The sequence below is a fragment of the Antennarius striatus genome, chromosome 18, assembly GCF_040054535.1.
Source record: "Antennarius striatus isolate MH-2024 chromosome 18, ASM4005453v1, whole genome shotgun sequence".
NCBI lineage: Eukaryota > Metazoa > Chordata > Actinopteri > Lophiiformes > Antennariidae > Antennarius > Antennarius striatus.
In genome coordinates, this window is record NC_090793.1 from 18029541 (window position 1) to 18051406 (window position 21866).

Sequence of the window (21866 nt, forward strand, 5' to 3'; positions counted from 1 at the left end):
GTCAGTAAGTCACTGTTGCAAAGAAATTCAGCTGCAGACTCCTCTTTGCAGTGATATCTACACAGCGACAGCCAGACTTAAAAGCTTCCAGACTTGAAACATGCTGCATGCTAGCTACAGCCTGTCACACATCATAGCCTTGATTACTCTGGCGAAGCGGTAAGGCAGTCTTCAAATGGCTCATTTGATTCCTTAGTTCTCCAGTGGCTACCTCCTTCCAGTAGCAGGAGTACAGGAGTATGTTGAAGAAGTAAGAAAAAAGGCTTGTATGGGGAAAAGGAAGTTTAAGTAAGTAAGTAAAGACATACGTGGAATCGAAAAAGACACTGAGAGGAAGAGACGAGGGAAATCAGAGAGATGAGACGGGAAGAAAAAGGAAGAAGAAACAAGCCAAACAAGCATTTGGATTCAACAAACGCGCAGGAGAGAAACAACAAACCACACACACATCCCTTCGTCAGACCAAACGCCGTTGTTTCTCTATTCCATCCTCCCCAGGAAATGTTGACATTCTCTAAGGTCTTCTGTCCAGGAAGCCCTGCAATGCATTTCCTGTGTATGTTTGACAAGAGGGATCATGGGGGTTGAAGTTCAGTCGAGCCAGGAGCGATGCCATCTTTGATGGAGGAATGTTTGTTTGCTGTTGCAAAAACTCCCATCCATTTGAAAACACTTCTCCTGGCCTTCCTTTGCTCACTTCCTGCTTCATCAAAGCTGCTTTTCACCCATCTCCATTTACACTCAACCAGCACTGAAGAGAAGATAAATTAAATTGGCTGCATGATTTGCCTAACTGAAGCAGTTATGCTTCACATAGGTGCACTATAAATTAATTCCAAAATACGGTCCACGAGGACATCAGGCTAACTAATCATTAGAGGCTAATACAGAATTTAATTCTTATTTTGGTAAGAATAAACTGAGTCTCATGAAAGTCTGAGCTGATCTGCAGCATGAAATTGAGCTAAAGAAACTGTTTTTAAGAGCATTCTGTTTAAAAGCCAACTCCATTTCCCATGGTTGCTATTTATTTTTTTGCCCAAGTGCTAATTATAAACAGGATGGAGTGGAAAGATAAAGAAAAGACAGACTTTTGCCGTATTTACTTCAGTTTCCTGAGGTTAAAATTGTTCTTTTAGGATCATTTTTTGTTTGTTGTCTTTTTTTTTCTCTCCAGATGTTTCTTGTCTTTCAGCTATGCACGTGTGCCTGCTATTTAGTGTGTTTTGTGTATGTTTGTGTTCCCAGGTGCCCCAGACCCGACTGCAGGCGCCAGCATCGATGATGACAACTGCTGGCACCTGGACGAGGATCAAGTCAGAGAACAGGTCAAACAGTTTCTGTCACAGGGAGGATATTACGGCTCCGGGAAGCAACTCAACTCCATGTTTGCTAAGGTATTAATCATCACTTCCTGTTCCTGAGGAGGATTTATTTGTCTCTCCTGTTTAATGTCTCGATCAGAAACACAGCAGTGACCAATTAGGAGCTAAGCTGTTTTTTTGTTCCATTAAGAGGAGATGCCAAAGAGATCTTGATAGCATTCAGATATTCTTTGTGTCCCTTATAAGGACAAAGTTTCAGAAACACTCATTCCAGCCTGAAATTCAAACTCCGCACTCCTCTGTTCAGAAGAAAACTCCAAAATTTGACCCACATCTCCAAAATTTGAACAATGTTGACAACATAACCTTTTTGGCAGATGTAAAAATTCATGAATTGCCCCTTTCATTTCAAATATGTAAGAATTTTGTCTGACTAATTCAGTTTATTCCTCATCCCTGTACTATTAAGCGCTGGAAACACTGTTTCATGTTTATATGGATCAGACAAAGAAGTAATAAACCTGCTTTTCTATGTCGAGTCAGTAGCAGGTCCTGGATGATGTTAGATATACTTTCTGTGTGACCTTTAATGTCAGACTAGAGGATCAACAAATGCAGTTTTCTTTAAACAGTTTCTTCCATTCTGATGAGCCCATTTCACTTTCTCATTCCGATTTGTTTCGTAACATCTTAAATCAACTTTTGAACCTCAGCTTTAATAGATGGCATGTGAGATCACATGGTCTCCATTCATCCTGATTTCAATCATGCGTTACAAGTGGATTTTAGACACACGCATCATCTATCCACAAAAGGAAATGTCGCACATATTAAGAAAGGCACATTGTCACATTTCATGCTAACATAAGATTAGAATGAACCAAACTATTGTGGTGAATCTGACATCAGACATGGTTAGCGTAGCTGGAAAGTGTGTTTAAAGTGATTAAAACTGGGCTCACTTTGTCTTTCCAGGTGAGGGAGATGCTGCGGATGCGAGACTCCAATGGCGCCCGAATGCTGACGCTCATAACGGAGCAGTTTATGGCAGACCCCCGGCTGTCGCTATGGAGACAACAAGGCACAGGCATGACGGACAAGTGTCGGCAACTGTGGGACGAGCTAGGTAAGATGAATCAGAGAAACGTCAGACAAAGTGAAAAGCGTTATTTAAATGACTTCATCTTGGCCAATCAGCGTGCGAGTTGTTCTATCGCTCACCGGAGGTCAGATAGCTGAGCTGACGAAAGTGTCCCGTCTGTCAATAACTGAGACAAATCAGCATTCACCTTGTCGGGTGAACGTTCATCCAGTCAGTAAGCTATTAGGTCATCCAGCCGGCAGCATCTCTCTCTCCCCCTATGCAGGGTAAATGACAAAGGCTTCTGATCAATACGGCTGCTCAGCTTCTCTGCGATCAATCTCGGCATTTAGGAGGTCAATGAGAACACTTCCTGAGTGAGGGAGATCATGACACAGAGGAGACACAAATAACAGCCAGACAGTTTGCTGCCTGATCATTTTTCTTCTAGATATGGTCTCCTAACAAGGGATTCAGCTCAAGGTTCATGTATACAGAACAGCTGAGGTTGGTGCAGATGGCCTTCAGACCGGTTGCTGTTATTACCAACATCGTTCAGAGTAATAGAGTAAATCAGGTCCGGTCTTTTCCAAATATGACATACAAATGTTTATGATAATATTTCATCTGTGACAATTACTCTTCGTGGGGACACATTTGCGTTTAGAAAATGTTTTATCATCAAGACTGTGAAGAATTTAATTTATTTTATTTCAGGAAACCATTCAGAGGATTCTGTTGAATGGAACACAGTAATAGAAATAAAGATTTTCAATGAGGTCTTAGAAACAAAAAAACACCTTCAAAACTCCATCATATATGTTTAGCATTGCTATAATAGTAGTATTGTATATGTACGGTTTCTGACTTAGCCTCATTTGCCTTTACTGAATAATAGATATAATAATATGTAGATTTTTTGATAACTCTTAACACACATGTAATAAAGAGATCTGACCAAATAATAAACCTGCATCTCATTGCTGAAGTAATATATCCACTGTAGAGTAGATATATTTTCCTTTCATCGGAAAGATTCATAGTGAATTTCTTGGGCTTCAACCAGTTCTTATCATCCCGACAAGAGCCTCTGACCTTTGTCCGTCTTTGTGCAGGTGCATTGTGGGTGTGCGTGGTGTTAAACCCCCACTGTAAGAGTGAAGAGAAGAGCAGCTGGCTGAAGCAGCTGAAGAAATGGGGCGACCTGGACGTCTGCCCACTGGAGGACGGCAACTACGGCAGCGAGCTTCCGAACATCACCAACGCTCTGCCGCAGAGCAACGTGGCACAGGGTAAGAGGAAACACGCGTACACAACACAACACAACACAAACACAAACACACACACGTGTGACTCACTGACAGTTAGGATGAGACTAACTGAAGCTGTTCCTGATTGTTTTTGCTTCCTCAGACTCTCTGTCCAGGCCCAGGAGGACGGTGTTCAGCCGGGCGGTGGAGGCCTGTGACCTCCACTGGCAGGACAGCCATCTCCAGAGGATCATCAGCAGCGACCACTACATGTCTCCGTGTTACCAGAGGGAAGGGGAGAGTTTGCTGTTCAACCCCCAGGGTCTGCCGCTCTGGCTAGGTGAGTTCAAACACACACCAAATCAGAGTGGGACTCAATGATTTGACTTCCTTTTGACTAAATATTAGTTGTGCTTTGTAAAACCAACATACACTGTTAAAGTTTATCAGTATAAATCAGTGCAAAACAGTCAATACCTATTGATTAGGTTTCATGAATAGTCAGTAACTTCAGAGAATTTGAACCGGAAGTCAGGAATTAGTGCATGAAAGTGTCGGCAAAGGATTTTACTGGACTTTGCTGAGTTTGTGGCTGCTTCTTATTTTAATGCAGTCCACTAAGGATATAGATGGTGCACTATGTAATATGTTGCAATATGATTGATTGATCAATTACAATACCAATTCCTAGTACTGTGGTTAAGTGGCTTGGGGGATCAGAGCAATTTCTACTTATTGGATGGCTGGTGGTTTGAGCCCCAGTTCTCCAAGTCTACATGCCAGTGAGCAAGATCCTGAACCCCAGGCGTTGTTCCAAGCCCAAGTCTCCTTAGGGTCCAGTGCAGAGAACAAATTCCATGATATTGTACGATGTTTAATTGTGTGTTTACTACTTGGTCTTCTACAACTACGTTTCTGTGCAGCACGCGACACAAACAGACTTCTGTAGTAGAGGGGATAAAGTCATTTCAAGAGCAAAGTTCTTTCTGTGGTTCGAAATGCGTAGGCATACACACACACACACACACACACACACACACACACACACACACAGTAATTCTGCTGATATTGAGGCCAGTATCTGCTGTAAGCAGCTTCCAGCTAAGATCTGTCAGATTCTGCAACTTAAGCCAGCTATCAGACACACGCGGTGCTCTGCTGAGACTGCAAACTGTGTGTGTGTGTGTGTGTGTGTGTGTGTGTGTGTGTGTGTGTGTGTGTGTGTGTGTGTGTGTGTGTGTGTGTGTGTGTGACTGTGTATGTGTGTGTGACTGTGTATGTGAGTGAGTGACTGTGAGAATAGAGGTCCTGACTTCATCTTCTTGCTGTCTTCATCATTCACACAGACCATGTACCAACAGCATGTGCTCGTGTAGATGCCCTGCGGTCCCACGGTTACTCCAGAGAAGCCCTGCGATTGGCTGTCGCCATCATCAATACTCTTCGCCTTCAGCAGCAGAGACAGATGGACATTTACAAACACCAAAAGAAGGGTGAGCTAGGCTCGCTCAGAAACTTCTAACGTCCTGTTTGTTTGTTCCGAGCCAATCATTTCATCGTCTCCGTTTCAGACCTGCTTCAGAGGGGCGTGACCTCCACCACCAACCTGGAGGGCTGGGTGGGACATCCCTTGGACCCGATTGGTTGTCTGTTCATTACCCTGACTGAAACCTGCCGTGTGGATGATGACAACAGCATGGACACTGGAGGTAGTTTTCATTTTCTACATTTAAAGAATAAATTCTAACGAAATTCTAATAACTAATGTTTTGACACAAATAGGTTAGAATTTATCAGATTGATGACGCATTTTGTTTAAAGGTGCTTTTCAAAACACGAAAGGACACTGTAAAGAGACATTTACAGGGAAAAAATATGAATAAAATACAATTAACTTGCTGTGATGCGCTGTGATGTGTTTTATATCAAACTTGATTATCCGGCAAAAAAACCCTCTGAAAATTCATGATTGTCACTTCTCACAAACGTCAATTGAGCAGACAAATTTAATACAGTTGCGCCCTCGAGTATTTGCACATCAACACTCACAACTTCACCTCATCACGGATTTTTGGCAGGCAGTCACGTGATACCGTAAGAGTGTTCGATTGGCTGAAGGCATTCGGAATTGCACTACATTCTGTGACTCTCGGACTTACGTGAGAAACAAAAGTGCTTTAAACAGTCGATGAGAGTGTGGGTGAAAAGGTAATACAGATATAAGGTGGTTTAATATCAGTATGGGGAGGGTCATAAATGTTTAAATTACCATTAAATAATAAAATGAATAGTTTGTCGCTCTATCGTGGAATTCGTTATTCACGTGTGGTTCCTGAAACGCATTAACCGCGAGTAACGACGGCGCACAGTGTTTGCACACAATGCTTTAATAGTTTTTGGTCACCCCTGGTACCAGCTCACTGGCTCTTCTGTCTCTGTATAAATATCTATAGAGAGAAATAGGGAGAGAGAGAAATGCAGGTGTGGACGTCTCTGTGTCCACTGAGTCTGCTAATCTGTCTTCCAAACCTAAAACAATAACCTAAAGCATCCACTTCATCAATACACATACTAATCCACAAACCTCCTAAAAGGCTTCTCTCGAGCTGCTTTAGTCGAGGATCCCATTGGTCAAAACACGGATCCAACTCCTCCCACGCTCCACCAGCTGATTGGAATGTTTTCCTGAGTGGATGTGTTCCGGGAACGCCAGAGGTCACAAATCTGACCGAACGTAGCGAGTGTGTGAATGGATGAGGCTCTAACACCCGGCTCAGTTGGACCACACGCTTTGTGTGTGTGTGTGTGTGTGTGTGTGTGTGTGTGTGTGTGTGTGTGTATAGAATCCATCACCATTTGCATATCTTACACTGGCAATGGCTTTTTTTCACAAGTGGGTGTTGCAGCTGAGTAAAATAGGGGTTAGATTTTCCTATTGTCACCAGGCTAAAGGGACCTATTGTCAATCCTAACAATGCTGATCACTGGCACATTCGGTGGTGTGTGTGTGTGTGTGTGTGTGTGTGTGTGTGTGTGTGTGTGTGTGTGTGTGTGTGTGTGTGTGTGTGTGTGTGTGTGTGTTACGGCAGTTTGAAAAGAGTAGTTTGACTGTTTAGCACGTTTGTGCACAGTGAGGTCACCAGGCTTTATTTGTCACTTGAAGACAGCTGAGAACATCTGTCAAACAGGGGCGGGTCCAGACTATGTGTCAACCAATCAAAATGCTGATGGTCTCACCGATCATTTCAAATCAACCAATCACTCAACGCTCTATTGATAACATTGAGTTGGCGTTGGGGTTTAAGCTTCGGCTCCCATTCTTCTGAAGACGTCTGTGTGCACAGACATGGAATAAATAGGACTGAGCTCTGTTGCTGGGAGGGGGTTGAGGCAGAACGCTGGGATGGGGGGGTAAAGGAAAACAAGCCGACACCAATCAACAGCTGAGACTTTCATGGTGTCCGTTCTCGGTTATATCTGTGCAGCAGTTGGTGGAAGGCTGGTTGCCATCTTTGATTCCCGATTGCCGTCTATCATAAATGGGATTATTGGTATCATGTCACACAGATGTAATGTTTCACACACTCAACAGATCTCGCTCTGACGTACCGTTCAAGGTCTGAAGTAGCGCATGGCGTCCTTGCTTGTATGCACGTTGTGACCATTACCATATTAGGAGGAGGACAAAACACACTCCTTGTTAGCTAATATGATGCCTCAGCAAAAACAAATAATTTATCTTGATGTCCTTCATGTTTTTATAGATATAATCCCCTCTTAGGGTTTGTAGGAACGGTGTTATTTTGCTGAGCTGTGGTAGGAGGATACGTTCTGGTAGCTGGATGTACTTTGACTCCTTGGATAAAAATTACCTACTAGATTTAATATGACTCAAACAGAAGCCTCCCTTTTGCTCCAGATTGGGCACTTTACGCATTCAACGGGGTTCCTGTTGAGTTCATTTGGGTTGATCAAAGACGTTTTGGACGGGTGATCTGTCTGCACAGTATCTACTGTTTCAGCATGGATATCTCTGTGTGCCCGTGAAGAACGTGCAGTGTCAAATAAGGCAATCTAACACCAACACTTTGCTCTGCAGCTTTTATGAGGCTTAATAATACATGGAAATTCTCCAGTCGTAAGAAAATTCTCATTTGCCATCTATACTAGACATACATTTTAAAACCGTTTGACATAAAAGATCCTATTTAACTGTGGATCTGGTGACTTTTCCTCTGTTTTTTTTCCACATGTGTATGCATCACAGCAAATAATTGACATATTTTCCCCAGTATTTTGTCTTAACAAGTGAAATACCAGTGACTCCTGGGCAGTTGAGACAGGAGGAAGTGTGTGTATTTGTACATTTGTTTCTACTCTATTTCACACTTAAAACTGGGAAGGATAAGAAATGGAGCATCCGAGGCAAAACTCATCCTCCACAGGAAAATAACATTCATTGTCTTTTCTTTTCAGAAGGCGACCCCAGGCCTCCCGTGTACCACCATGCACCGGTGTGGGGCAGTCCTGACGGAGGAGAGTCGTACCTGACTCTGGCCTTAGAGGTGGCTCTGATGGGGATGGGTCAGCAGCGCATCATGCCCGAGGGTCTATATGCTCAGGATAAGGTATAGCAGCCCTGTCATACATAACATGATGCATGTTGAGTTCTATATTATGTACCTTATAATATAATGCAAGTGGAGGATGGAGGTTACAGTAATGCCATGTGGTTTTCAGCTGGTAACTAAACTATAGACAATAAAAAAGTCAGATGTAGACAATCCTGCCTTGATAGAAAATCACTAATGAAATATCAGTGAGGTAGTTACATCAAAAGAGGAAAGATTAGAATATTTTGTGTAAACAGAAAGTCCCTGTTCTTAGTTTCAATTTGAGTTATCAGTAAACTCAGTGTTTTTCCTTCTTTATTCTCTTAATGTGATGAGAATCTGTTAAGATGTTGATGTTTTAGGCAAGTTTATTTGTGTCACGCTTTTTAAAGTTAACGGGCTCGACACATAAAAGCTTTGAGACAATATGGGTTGGAAATAAAAGGTGATATACAAAAGCAATATAAAAAGATGCACATGAACACACAAAGGTTTTAAAAGAATCTTAAGCTAAGGCTTTTATTAAAAAAAACAAACTTCCGAACTGACATCTTTGTAGTAAAATAAAATCACTGTGTGCTGTGATTGTGGATACAGAAAGATGTGAGGTGTGAGGTATTAAAATCACCCTGTTGCTGGTTTTAAGCTTCAGATCCCTACTTTAAAAAGACTTTTTAGCCACAAAAAAAGCTTAATTGTTTTCTTAAAAGTTTAAAATCCTGGCTCTCATCATATTTTATGAAACGCTAGTTTCTGCACATTTTGATCTAATTTTCTGAACACGCATTGTGTGGTCGCATCGAATAACATGTGCCGTGTTACATGTGACTGGTGTTCCAGGTGTGTCGTAATGAGGAGCAGATTGTTGCTAAACTTCAGGAACTGGAGCTGGACGATCTGCTGGTTCAGACCCTACGGAAACAGGCCATCCAGCTGCTAGAGGGTACGACGATGCTCTCAGTTCGCACCGAATCACTACGGAGGCCTTTTACTTTGAGATAACATATCAATCAATCAATCAACATTACACCCTCCTTTTACACGTGTTACATCCTGGCTGTGGGAACTGTACCAGGTGCTTCATGTCTCATATGTGATCTGTGTGTTTGTCCCGTCCAGCTGGTCCGTTCAGCGGTCTGGGTGAAGTCATCCACAGGGAGAGCGTTCCCATGCACACCTTCACCAAGTACCTCTTCTCTGCACTGCTGCTACACGATGCCGACCTGGCATATAAGGTGGCGCTCCGAGCCATGAGGTCAGTTCCTCCATCCTGTTAAATAATAACTGGTCACTTCCCAACGTTCACATAACTATAAAAGTCTTGTGACAACAGGCTGTTATTTTTTGTTATTAGTGCGGTTGGATTTTATTGGTAGGAGTTTCTTATAAACTACTCCACTACTAATACGGGATGTTGATTAGAAAGAAATCACACCTACAAACTTGCTAGCATCGATGCTGTGTTTAGTCCGGACGCATATCCCACCCCACATTTAATTATAACTACACTTAAGCTGAATTCCTTTTCTCCGTGCATGTAAACAGATTTCTGTACTTCCTGTTCAGGGAACTTCTGAAAAGGAAATGCCTTAAACAAAATTCCTCAATTTGGAAACGCCCTGCTACGTCACACATTTCCTCCATGTTTCATAAACAATAAACATATCTGTTTTCTGCCGGTGAAATGGATAGATGGATGGATTAAATATCAGTGTTTACTGTGTTTACGTGGATGAGATTTAGGAATGAATTTGATTTAGTAAATTTTCATTCTAACAATAATAGGACAGATTATTTATTTAACATTATTATTACAAGACTTGCGGAATGAATCAGTCGGTCTTTCTGTCAGGCTGCCGGTGCTAGAGTCCTCAGCCGGCTCGGGGGACGTGGGACACCCTCATCACGGCATCTCTATAGTTCCGAGCCGATACCCACGCTGGTTCACTCTGGGACACCTGGAGTCACAACAGTGTGAGCTGGCGTCCACCATGCTCACTGCTGCTAAAGGTACCAGCCACAGATGTCCCTTCAGATGTTCCTCTTGTGAAAGCGCAGACGTTCATGAGGTTTATTTTGTTTTTGTTTTTTCTCGCAGGTGACATGTTAAGGTTGCGGACTGTGCTGGAGGCCATCCAGAAAAACATCCACTCCTCTTCATTAATCTTTAAATTGGCCCAGGATGCCTTTAAGATTGCCACACCAGCAGACAACCCGCCTGATATAACTTTGCTCAACGTGGCACTGGAGCTAGGACTGCAGGTATTGGGGGAGAGTGTGTGTGTCTGTGTGTATGTGTGTTTGAGACAGAGAGGGAGGAGGGCAGGGGAGAGCATGAGGGTGGGTCAGACATTACCATCAAGCCTTTCACCACAAAAAAAGCGCAGTATCACCAGTCAAAACATGCAAGAGTTCCCTCGAACTTGTAATTTCTGCATGCCACCACGGCCTCACTACAAATTAGCAGTGAAAACATCACACAGCGTTTCGCCATTGTTGATAACAAGAAACCACATAATTAAAGCTTTTGGGCTCCACTATAAACAGAAAAACCTCTTCAGATGATTGAAGCTAAAGCATCGAAACAGCCCTTTTTTGGTATTTAGCGTATCTACTGAATAACTGCTCAAAATAGAATTTGCTTATTTGTCTGGTATAATTACGAGCACACTGTGGATTAATCTGTATTCATGGAGACAGATGGCGTGATGTTATGCGCACCACACGTCATGCTTTCAAAAGTTGGAATGTTTGAATCAGAATTCTGTCAAGAACACATAATAATAAACATCGGTTGTCTTTATTCCTGCGGTTCTAAGGTGTGGAATCACAAACTGTGTTTTACAGGTGATGAGGATGACTCTGTCCACTCTGAACTGGAGAAGAAGAGAGATGGTCCGCTGGCTGGTGACCTGTGCCACAGAAGTCGGTATGTGTGGTCTTTATACAGACACACACACACACACACACATACATACTAGTAAAACAGGATTCATGGTCTAATTATATCCTGTTTAATGTCGTCAGCTCAGTTCTTTGGTCTCCTGTGATGCATTTTAACTCAGCTGGAAGGTTAACTTTAAATTAGAAATGGTTAGGAATTAAACAAAACCAAAATACATCGTTGGACCACCAAAATCCAGCCCTGCTCCTCGTCACGAGGAGGGATAAACGTTAGGTAACAGAATATCACTATCCGAGCTGCATGGTCATGACAAAAAGGGAAATGCATACAACAAAGTCAATTTAACAATTTATTTGTTAGATAATATAGAACCTCAAGATATGAGTTGAATTCGTTCTGTGACTGAGCTCCTAAGTCAAAAAGATTTTAGCCATTCAAAATAACAAATCATTTTAATCCATTCCAGCCTTGTAAAAAAAGACATAATCGCCTAAATTGCAAAGAAATGCTACATTTTTTATTAACCAATGAACATACAGACTTTACCTGTGCATAATTAATTATTTATAAGTTACGTAAACAATGATGAAGTATGAAAAGAAACACAAATGTCGCAAAAACACCAGGTTCCATCTTTACTCCACCAATGAGAATGAGATCCGGTCTCAGCTGATGTTGTATTCATCCGCCAACAGGTGGGAAAGGATGAGGCCTGGTGGGTGTCATTGTGAACGCCGTTTGGATGGTGCTGTTTATGAGAGGATACAATAATGTAATGATTAATTAAATGTTCATATGGTCAAAGTTTTTGTAGATTTCCCTGAATGGATGAAACAGGAACACCAATCCACCCAGTATGGTGATCTAACTTCTGATCACGATAAATAAATGTTCCATCTCCCTCTTCAGGTATGCGGGCATTAGTGAGCATCTTACAAAGCTGGTACACACTCTTCACGCCGACGGAGGCCACCAGCATCGTGGCGGCCACCGTCATGTCCCACAACACCATCCTGCGCCTCAGCCTTGACTACCCCCAGCGAGAGGAGCTGGCCAGCTGCGCCAGGACACTGGCCCTGCAGTGCGCCATGAAGGACCCCCAGAACTGCGCGCTGTCGGCGCTAACGCTCTGCGAAAAGGACCACATCGCGTTCGAGACGGCCTACCAAATTGTGATCGACGCTGCGTCCACGGGTATGACTTACTCGCAGCTGTTCACCATCGCCAGGTACATGGAACACAGAGGATACCCGCTGAGGTCGTTCAAGCTGGCTTCTCTCGCCATGACCCACCTCAACCTGGCCTACAACCAGGACACGCACCCAGCCATCAACGACGTGCTGTGGGCCTGCGCGCTCAGCCACTCGTTGGGTAAGAACGAGCTCGCGGCCATTATTCCCCTGGTGGTGAAAAGCGTGCACTGCGCCACGGTGTTGTCTGACATCTTGCGGCGGTGCACCATGACCGCGCCAGGTCTCGCCGGCATTCCCGGGCGAAGGAACTCTGGGAAACTGATGTCGACAGACAAGGCGCCGCTGCGGCAGCTCTTGGACGCTACGATCTCGGCGTACATCAACACCACACACTCCCGACTGACACACATCAGTCCGCGGCACTACGGGGAGTTCATAGAGTTCTTGAGCAAAGCGCGTGAGACTTTCCTGCTGGCACAGGACGGCCACATTCAGTTCGCCCAGTTCATAGACAACCTGAAACAAATCTACAAGGGCAAGAAGAAACTGATGATGTTGGTCAGAGAGCGCTTTGGCTGACATCACCCCTCCCTCAGCTCTTGAAAAATAGTTCCACTGATTTGTTTCTATTTAAGGATTTGGTTTCCTTGTGTTTTTATTTCTATGTTGAGCCATTTCTTGACTAATTCTTAATCTTTTTTTTTTTTTTTGTCAGGTTCTTGTTGTTGTGTTTCTTTACATGTGAACCAGGAAGTGTTCACAGTGCATTGCTCTACTAAGACCCCAAAAAGGGTGCGATAGCTTGAAACTTCAAAGAAACGACAGCAAAAACAAAGCATTTTTCTCCTCCAACTGAATATAGAGTGAAAAAGTAAAAAGATTGAGATAGAAAAATAACAAAAGGACTGATTTGTCAGTGGCACATGATTTTTAAAAACAAAAGCTCTTTTTTTGGATGGGGTTATTTACTTGGAGCCAGAACACACTTAGCTGGAGTTAACAAGAAGGAAAGGAAGTGGTGTTCAGAGTGGAAGGGACACGTCATTCCGAAAGGAAATAAAAAACCCGCTGAGACCGAAGTGTTGTGTTACTGTCATGACATGACTCCATTATTTGTCAGCTTTAACTTCTCTCTCAGAAATGGCCTCTTGATTTATTCAGAGCATCTTAGAGGACAGAACTCTGTACATGTAGTACCACCAGGCCGATAAACCTGACTATCTCCAGTCCTCTGCACCCGCTGGCTAGCGCCGTGTTGCTTTACAGAGTGCATGTTCTGAACTACAGAAGCCTGGCAGGGACATTATACAGGCTGTTCTATTCGAGGTAGAGTAGCTGAGGCTCCATGTGCTAATATATATACAGTATATCTAATATGTCCACCGATTAGTAATATACAACTGGGATGAATAGAGCAGTCACATCTCCAGAAACACAACTGCACTGCTGTACAGCTCTGTGTGGACAGAACTATTTAAATCAATGAGACTCCAGTGGCCAGCTTTCATTCACGAGATCAAGATTTGGTCAAAAAGCAATACACGCTGAGTCTGCACTTCCTTTTTTTCTTATCTAGCAGCGTTAATTTCACCTTCTTAGGAAAAGACTCAGATTTGATTCAAGTGACATTTGTGTTGGAGCAAAAACTTTTTTCCATCTGATCGGGAACTCAGTTACTCTTTTTTTTTTTTTTTTGAGAGTTTTAAGGCCCCTCCTTTTTATTGTATCTGCCGCTGTAGGAATAAAATTGTAATACTTTTTGAACTCTTTTGGAACCGAACAAGCAAATTGTTGATTTTGTTTGTGGAAGTGCAGTTGCCTTATTATTCCTTCTGACAGGAAAAAATTCGAAGAGGAACAAAAAACACAAGGTTCAAGGTATTTCATTCTCCACAGTTCCTATCAAAGCTAAAGGATACGGTTGAAAAACTATCAAAATCACAGCATTGCAACGAATTCCATTATTTCAGAAAGAAAAGTGAACATGTCTCACATGGTTTTTTAAAATTCCTACAGCTCCTTACGATGGAAATGGGTCTCTGTGAATGCTCCTAATAGTGATTGTTCTGAACTGTGAAGAGGGGTTTTTCTCCGCAGATGCACACTGCAAACAAATAAAAACTGTTTAATGAATTGACTTAATCTCAGCTATGAGGCCAAGCCTTGGCGCTGCAAGTCATTTTTTCTTTGAGGGACGCTAGCTTTTCTCACTCGGTGGCAAAGTGTCAGTGGCCATGTACGGTTCAGCAAGAGCTTGAATCTTCTCCAGATAGACTAAACGTCATCGTACAAGCACTTCACACAAATACCTCTTCAATACGTTCCTGCCTGCTTCAAGCATTTATTTATTGATTGTCTGATAACTTTGGATGACTGAGTCAGGATCTAAGACACCCATAGTACACGGCGAGTTACAAAAATCTTTTCAGTCGAGGAACATTTTCTTGTCTTTTTTTTTTTTTTTTACATTCCAGTCACAACTCTGGGCCTTTTTTGATCTGAAGAAATGCAGATAGAGGAATGAAAAAGGAAAAAAAACTTAGCAAAAGAAAGAAAAAAGAGGCTAAACTCAGTTCTCAGGGACACCACTTAAGAAACAAAAACAAAAAGTAGTAGCATTTAGCATTTATGATATTGTAAATACTAAAGTGTCAATTCATAAAATTGTAAAGTTATAATTATTTATGATGAGTATGTGTTTTTTCCCTTTTTATTATAATTTTTCTGATTGTTATTGGGGGTGTACTTGAACTGTTTTGGACAGGAAATTTGACAGCATTTTTTGTAAGAGTAAAGATTTCAAAGCATTTCTCAGGTGCTCCTGTGTACATTTCTTTGTCTTTGTTTTTGCTATGACTATTTGTATGTTATTATTTTGTGTTGTTTTTTTCTTTCAAGAAAAAGATCTGTTTTCCCAAAGGAAGCATGTAATTCAGAGAATGAGAACGGCATTCATTTGTAAACAGATCTGTACTAAACCCGACTATGCAGAACCACTTCAGCGGTCTTGTTACCTATCAGAGATGGCCCCGTAAAAAGTGTCCCAGTGGGCTGAACCACTAGCAGAGAGGCTGGGGGGGGTGGGTGAGAAACAAAGATGAGACCCTGCGTCCTCGTATCTGGACAATGTCCAGTAGCCATTCTGCAAAAAACGCTGCAACACTTGGAAGGGAAAAAAAAGTTGAAAAAGGTGGGAAATGCCTTTCTGACCGATCAATGTACAAAGTTTATTTTTGCTTTACTTTTTAAATTTGTTTTATTTAATGGGGACTCAAAGCCTTTTAGTGTCTTCTCAGAGGTGTCAAGTCGTGTGGCAGCACTTCAGAGACGTAATGATGCAGAAATGTCAGCCAGCCTGAAACAAACTGAACAGGAGAGGCAGCCTGTGGATGACTTCGCTCATTCCACGTTGTTTGTTTTTCTTTTGTTGCTTTTTTTTTTCTTTTCAGTTCCTCTCAGCAAAGCTGAGCTCACCTCTCTTATCTCCACAGATTCCTTCTTTCTGTAATCTTGCGTTGTTTGTTGCCTCACTCCCTTTTACAACAGGAAATAATTTTTGGTTGAAAGCAATGCAGTGATGCGCCGGAGACCATCCCAGCGCAGCAGCTTCCTAATATCTTACCTTTTAAGCACAAGAAACATCAGTGCATCCCAGCATCCTCATCTGCACAAAATTACATATAAATGTGATTTTCCCTTGTTGGCGTAATGAAAGAAATGGGATCAACTGGGTTAATTTCTCAGTTGCTATGTTAAGGATAGGATTATTTTCTTACTTGCTTATATTGGAAGCTCCTGCCGGCCGCCATTATGTGACACATTAACAATGGAAGACACTCCGCTCCAAGTGGAGCTATTATTTCAGGCTGCGTTAACTATAAAAGCCTTTTCTGGATTTTTTTTTTCTCCCCCCACTCTTTCTTTAGTAGGAAAGTACTATTTGCTGGTAGAGATCTAGTTCACCTACTGTTACCCAGTTTTTTGTTCTTTTGGATTCTCTCTAACTTTAAGGGAAAATTGAAAGTGTTTGTTGCCTCTTTGTGCTACTGATTATGAAAAGGTATTTCCAGTATTTGTTGCCACAGAAGTATGATAGCTTATCATCAACACTTGTTTTTTAATTTGTAATTTTTTTGTGCAACTTCTTGAGCTACTGTCTATAAAGCGAGAATTTATTACTATTTATGTAACGCTACTACCATTTTATATTGATTTGTGTTGGAATCTCAGTGCTTTTCTATGAATAAAGTGTGAAACACATTACAAGGAGTTTTGTGTTGTCTCTTACCTTGAATTAGTGAGGAGTAGATATGAAGGACTGAAGTACTATATTCAGTTTAAATGTTCATCACTTTAACTTTTATAAATATTTTCTGTGACAAATTCTTTTTAAACCACTTTCAAAAAGTTGTAACTATATTTTAGATTCATTACCTGTAAAATATATTTCCAGCATTTTTAAAATTTTCATATTTGTGGACTAGAGCTCAAGAAGTAATAGAAAAACATCTGGTGCTAGCAGTCGCTTCGTTTATCACGTCTATTTGTAAACTGCCATATTCATACAGTGATACCTCTACTTACGAATGTCTCTACTTACGAAATTTTCTACTTACGAAATTTCTCAGCAGGAAAATATTACCTCTACTTAGGAAAGAAATTTCGACTTATGTAATGTAAAAACACAGTATCGGCTGATACTCGAATAAAAACACAGTATCGGCTGATCCTTGAATCTCCCACAGGTTCCTGAACGCAACATTGTTGTAGCTGCTCTGCCATTGGCTATTACCTAGTACGTTTCTTCCTGGCATCCCATTGGCTAAGAGGGATGCCACTCCACCTCTGTGTGGAGCTAGAACGGCGCTTATGGAGAGTCTCGGCATTCGGCACTCGACCCGTGAGGTAGTCTGATAGTTTTGCGCAAATATAATAACTTTGTCAGTACGTATTCGCTATGGACCCCAAAAAAGTGACGGGGAAAAGAGGAAAAGACGAAGAAAAGAGTTTTTTTTGTCCATTCAAACAAAGCAAGAGATCATCGAAAAGAATGAGAAAGGGATGTTTGGTTGATCTCGCCAAAGAATATGGCCAAAAATCTGCAATCGATACGTTATTTAAACAAAAGGAAGTTTAAGGAGTTTAAGGCATGGCATGGATGGTTGGAGAAGTTCAAAACGTAGGACTGGAATTCACTTCGGCATCGTGAGATAGGAGCACATGAACCAAAGAGGGCAAAAAACAATGGGGACAGCTATTAAAAGGTAAATGATCGTCAATAATATTCTTCACTCTATTTTTGTTTTTTTTTAAGTTATGCACAACTCATTTATTGTGTAATAATCTAATCGTAACATGTATTTGTTACATGTTTTGATGCATTTTTATGCTTTATAAAACGTTTATGTCGGAATTTTTGTGGGTTTGGAACAGATTAGGGCATTTGCATGGAAAATACGTCTCTATTTACGTAATTTTCTATTTACGTAATTTCTTCCGGAACCAATTCAATTCGTAAGTAAGAGGTACCACTGTATTTTAACAACACGTACATAAATCCAGCCAATCTCACGCACCAAAGAATCAGCCAATCACAGGCGAGATAGGTGGCTGGCGCCCTGACCTACGCAGCGTGGGCTTCTGGGAAATGTCTTCACACTAGGACTAGCTAAACCTGCTAGTCGCGTCCTGACAGCGTTTTAACTTAATGCTGACGTCGGGAACAGGTTAGAAGGTGTTCAAACTGTTTGGTTAAACAGGTTAGTAGTTGTTTCACTACTGGTAAATAACTGAGATGACTCACCAGTTGTTTAAACTAGTTAGTTAAACAGGTTACGAGGCTTGTTGAGCCCTTCAGAGATCCATCCCGTAAGTGTTCCTGAGTGATGCTGAAGCTAGCGCCTGTAGCTTTTAGCTGTCACTTGGTTGTAAGCATAGCTTTCGTATTAAATCTTCCAGTTGTCCTACATAATTATGTATTGTTATTATAAGCTTTACATGCATGATGAGCATTAAAAAAATCTTGCTTTTCCTAAAATTTAATCAGTCTGAGTAAAACATCAAATGAGAAATAACTCATTCACACCAGAGGATAAGGTGGCCCGTTTGTTTGATGTGGTTAAATTCATGACATTCGAGGTCAGAAACAGTGAATCTCTGTCAATGAATTATATTGTAAATGGGAGAAGTTATACACTTTGATGAGGAAAGAATAAATAAAAAGTTTATCAAATGAATCAATAAATTTATTAATCTCATCTTTATGGAAGGATCTGATTGTTTTCCTCCAGGTGTCAAACACTAACACTTTCCTTCCTGATCCTAACCGCTATGGATTTGTTGGATACAGACGCAGAGACGACGTCACTGAAGCCATAGAGCTGCCTTCAGTGGGTAGACAGAGCCCTGCCCTCCCTCAAAAACCCTGGCTACTACGACAGAAATGACTCTACTATGATGGCACAAACGGTAAACCTGCCCACACCTGTCATCATCTTGTTTTTAATTGTTCTAAGGGTACTGATGGTTTATTCATATACAGTAGTTGGAGCTTTTTGAATCCCAGCATCCCAGTGTCTCCAGTTCAGTTTAGCATTTTACCCCCCCCCCCCCCCCCAGCAGCATCAGTGATAAATGAAGCACGTGCACACTGATCTCTTTACATCAATCTTGCCCTCATTTGTCTGCTATCAGAACATTTTTCTTCTACCCCCCACAATTCATTTTAGATTCCTGCTGAGCCATATGAGCAGGCAATCAGGCCATCAAGAAGTGCTAAGTGTGCTTGTGACAGTGTGTGTGTGTATGTCTGTGTGTGTGTGTGTGTGTGTGTGTGTGTGTGTGTTTGTGTGTGTTTGTGTGTGTGTAAATCTAGATCGATTGGCTGATGGTAAATGAGCCGATTTATATTAATTATCCAGACAGATACTGTAGATGGAGGAGTGATTGCTACATGCTTAATCTTTTTCTCCTTCATTTTGCGCTGCTAACCCACATACTTCTGCCTCTCTTTCTTCAATAACCCAGCTGTCTGCACAAGCCTTATTCAATCTCTAAGTCTGTATTCTTTCATTATAAGTGTAGTATGTGTTGGTCCCTCAGTGCTACATGTAGTGTGTAGAAGAACCTACAATCGATCTTGTGCCTGAAGACATCACAGATGAAACCCTGTAGTTGTTGCTGCCATAACGCTAGTTTGATGATACATTAATGTGCTCCATTCCCTTTGAATGTGACATGTTAGTTAGTTAGTTAGTTAGTTAGTTAGTTATTCATTTATTTCAGACAAGGCATGTTCATGAGTCTTTAAGTGTAAATGATGCAATAACTGAGCTGGATTTGTTGTGTTTTAGAGTATTTTGATGTGTTGATAGTTTGTAGTTTGAAACTTCATTTTCAAGTGTGATTTTGTACCAAAATTTTATTTGTTCCCTCAAACAACTAAAATATCTCTTGAACTGGCTTACCTGGTTGTAAAATAATTGTTCATTGAATTTTCCTTTTTGAGCACACTATTCCCTACATTTAATGAAGTGAAATAACAAAGCATTGTTACATTTGCAGAACGCTTATAAGCAACCTCGAAAGACTACATGGATATTTTTATTCAATCCAATATTTGTCTACATTTGTGGATATTTAGGTGAGGATTCTACCTTTTTCAGACATGGGAGTCACAGTCAGGGTGACCATAACTCAGGGGAACTGTTCCGAACATTTCTGAACAGGACGTTGTCGTCAGCATAGAGGGAGAGTCACAGCTGTCAGCATCTGCATTTGAATGAAGCAGCTCAAGGTCTCCAGTTTCTTCCTCTGCCTCCCTCCACAAGAACTACGTTAATGATGCCTATCAGTCTCTGTCACTGTGGGCTGCTTGTGGATGTGTGTTCATTCATGCATGTGGTCAATGAAACATGTAGTGTGTGTGTGTGTGTGTGTGTGTGTGTGTGTGTGTGTGTGTGTGTGTGTGTGTGTGTGTGTATTTTGGGGGAGCGGTCACTGATAAAACGCTGATAATGTCCATCCATGGAAGATGATGTACAGCCTGCTGTCTCTCCAGGCAGATTGGATTTTCAGGCCTGCTGATTTGCTGAGAGATGGAGCCTGGACCTCCTCAAACAAACTCGAACACACACACACACACACACACACACACACACACACACCCTTAAATGACTCATATGCATATGCCTTGAAATGTACAGAAAGCACACAAATGTAAACAAAGGCTTTAAAGGTAACCGTGTGGAAATTGATCTCAATGTCTAAAGAGCACAGATTCATTGTTGTACTTCTTCCTCTTTCTTTCTCTCTGTCTCTCTCTCAATCATCCATCTATCTTTCTTTTGCATACACACAGATCCAATCACTGTATTCCCAGATGGCCTGCTGACACACAGTTCCAGCCTCTTTAGTCTTACCTGTCAAAAATTGGGGGTGAGTTTTATTCATTTGTTGCTTCTATCTACACAGGAGACACTATAAATGCTGTTTTTCCTTTTATTAATATTTTGTTTTAAATATCTGAAGGGGTGCATTTCAGTATTTAATCTTTTTTCTGAAACTTCAGTAGCCAAAGTCATAGAGGTTATTTTACTCCAACTTGGTACAGCCAGATTTGAGCATCCTGGCAATATTTCAAAATCCTCTGATGACAAACACCCTGGAAACAATAAGACGTGATCATGTGTGTTGTTCAGGCCAAATACTGTGCTGTTCTTCTGTGCAACAGAGCTCCATTTTTTAGAGCCGTTTGATGTTCCTCAATCACTTTGCACTTATTCTCTTCCTCTCATTTAATAAAGTCAGGGTTTACCTTTGGTGGCCACTCAGGGTGTCCTTTGGAACAGTTGGTCAACATTTGTCAAAGTAACAAAAAAATCCAAAACTACTGTTACTGTTACTACTGACTTTTTCCATAGGAAAAGCAGTTTGAAATTAAGATTTTTAATTTCAAAATCAGTGAACCCAAGAAAGTAATAACACCTGCAAACCGGTCTAACCTACCCGTGACAACGTGGTTTAAATTCTGTAAATAACAAAGTAATTGTGTCAAGTGAGGAGGGAAGCCCTGGAGTTCAAATCCCTCCCCCAGTTTGGTCACATGATGTTATGATTTTTGCTGGAATCCATCACATCATCAGTGGGAACAACAACAACAACCGGATTTAGTAGAATCTGCTTATCTGATGTTCTGAGCTGCCTCAGAGAAACAAAACAAGGGATAATTTCATCCCTCTTTTCACTATTTGTCATGTCAAGAGCTTCGATTATGATTACAGTAATAATGCATGCAATTTAATTTTAAGCTGTGCTCTGTTTGAAAGCTTTGTGTTTACCTCAAATGTAATAACTAACTAGACGTTGAGTTCTGTGATTGGATGTTAGGGCCCGTGTAGCTTTCGTAAAGCCTCCTGATTGGTTAAGATGAATTCTTCAGTGTATTTATCTATGGCTTGTATTTAATCTACCACAAAGACATGCTTTTTTAACTGCTATT

General features: G+C 41.4%; 1 protein-coding gene across 1 annotated transcript in view; it reads left to right on the plus strand.

The window, feature by feature from the left end:
- Positions 1–16636, plus strand: part of zswim5 (zinc finger, SWIM-type containing 5) — a 54241-nt gene extending 37605 nt beyond the window's left edge. The window contains exons 4-16 of the mRNA XM_068340954.1: positions 1249–1397; positions 2301–2451; positions 3522–3698; positions 3820–3996; positions 5003–5149; positions 5228–5365; positions 8133–8284; positions 9110–9212; positions 9389–9524; positions 10122–10279; positions 10368–10531; positions 11117–11198; positions 12084–16636. Coding sequence (XP_068197055.1) covers positions 1249–1397; positions 2301–2451; positions 3522–3698; positions 3820–3996; positions 5003–5149; positions 5228–5365; positions 8133–8284; positions 9110–9212; positions 9389–9524; positions 10122–10279; positions 10368–10531; positions 11117–11198; positions 12084–12946 — 2597 coding nt within the window. The 3' untranslated portion in view covers positions 12947–16636. The remainder of the gene's footprint in view (positions 1–1248; positions 1398–2300; positions 2452–3521; positions 3699–3819; positions 3997–5002; positions 5150–5227; positions 5366–8132; positions 8285–9109; positions 9213–9388; positions 9525–10121; positions 10280–10367; positions 10532–11116; positions 11199–12083) is intronic.
- Positions 16637–21866: the final 5230 nt, after the last annotated feature.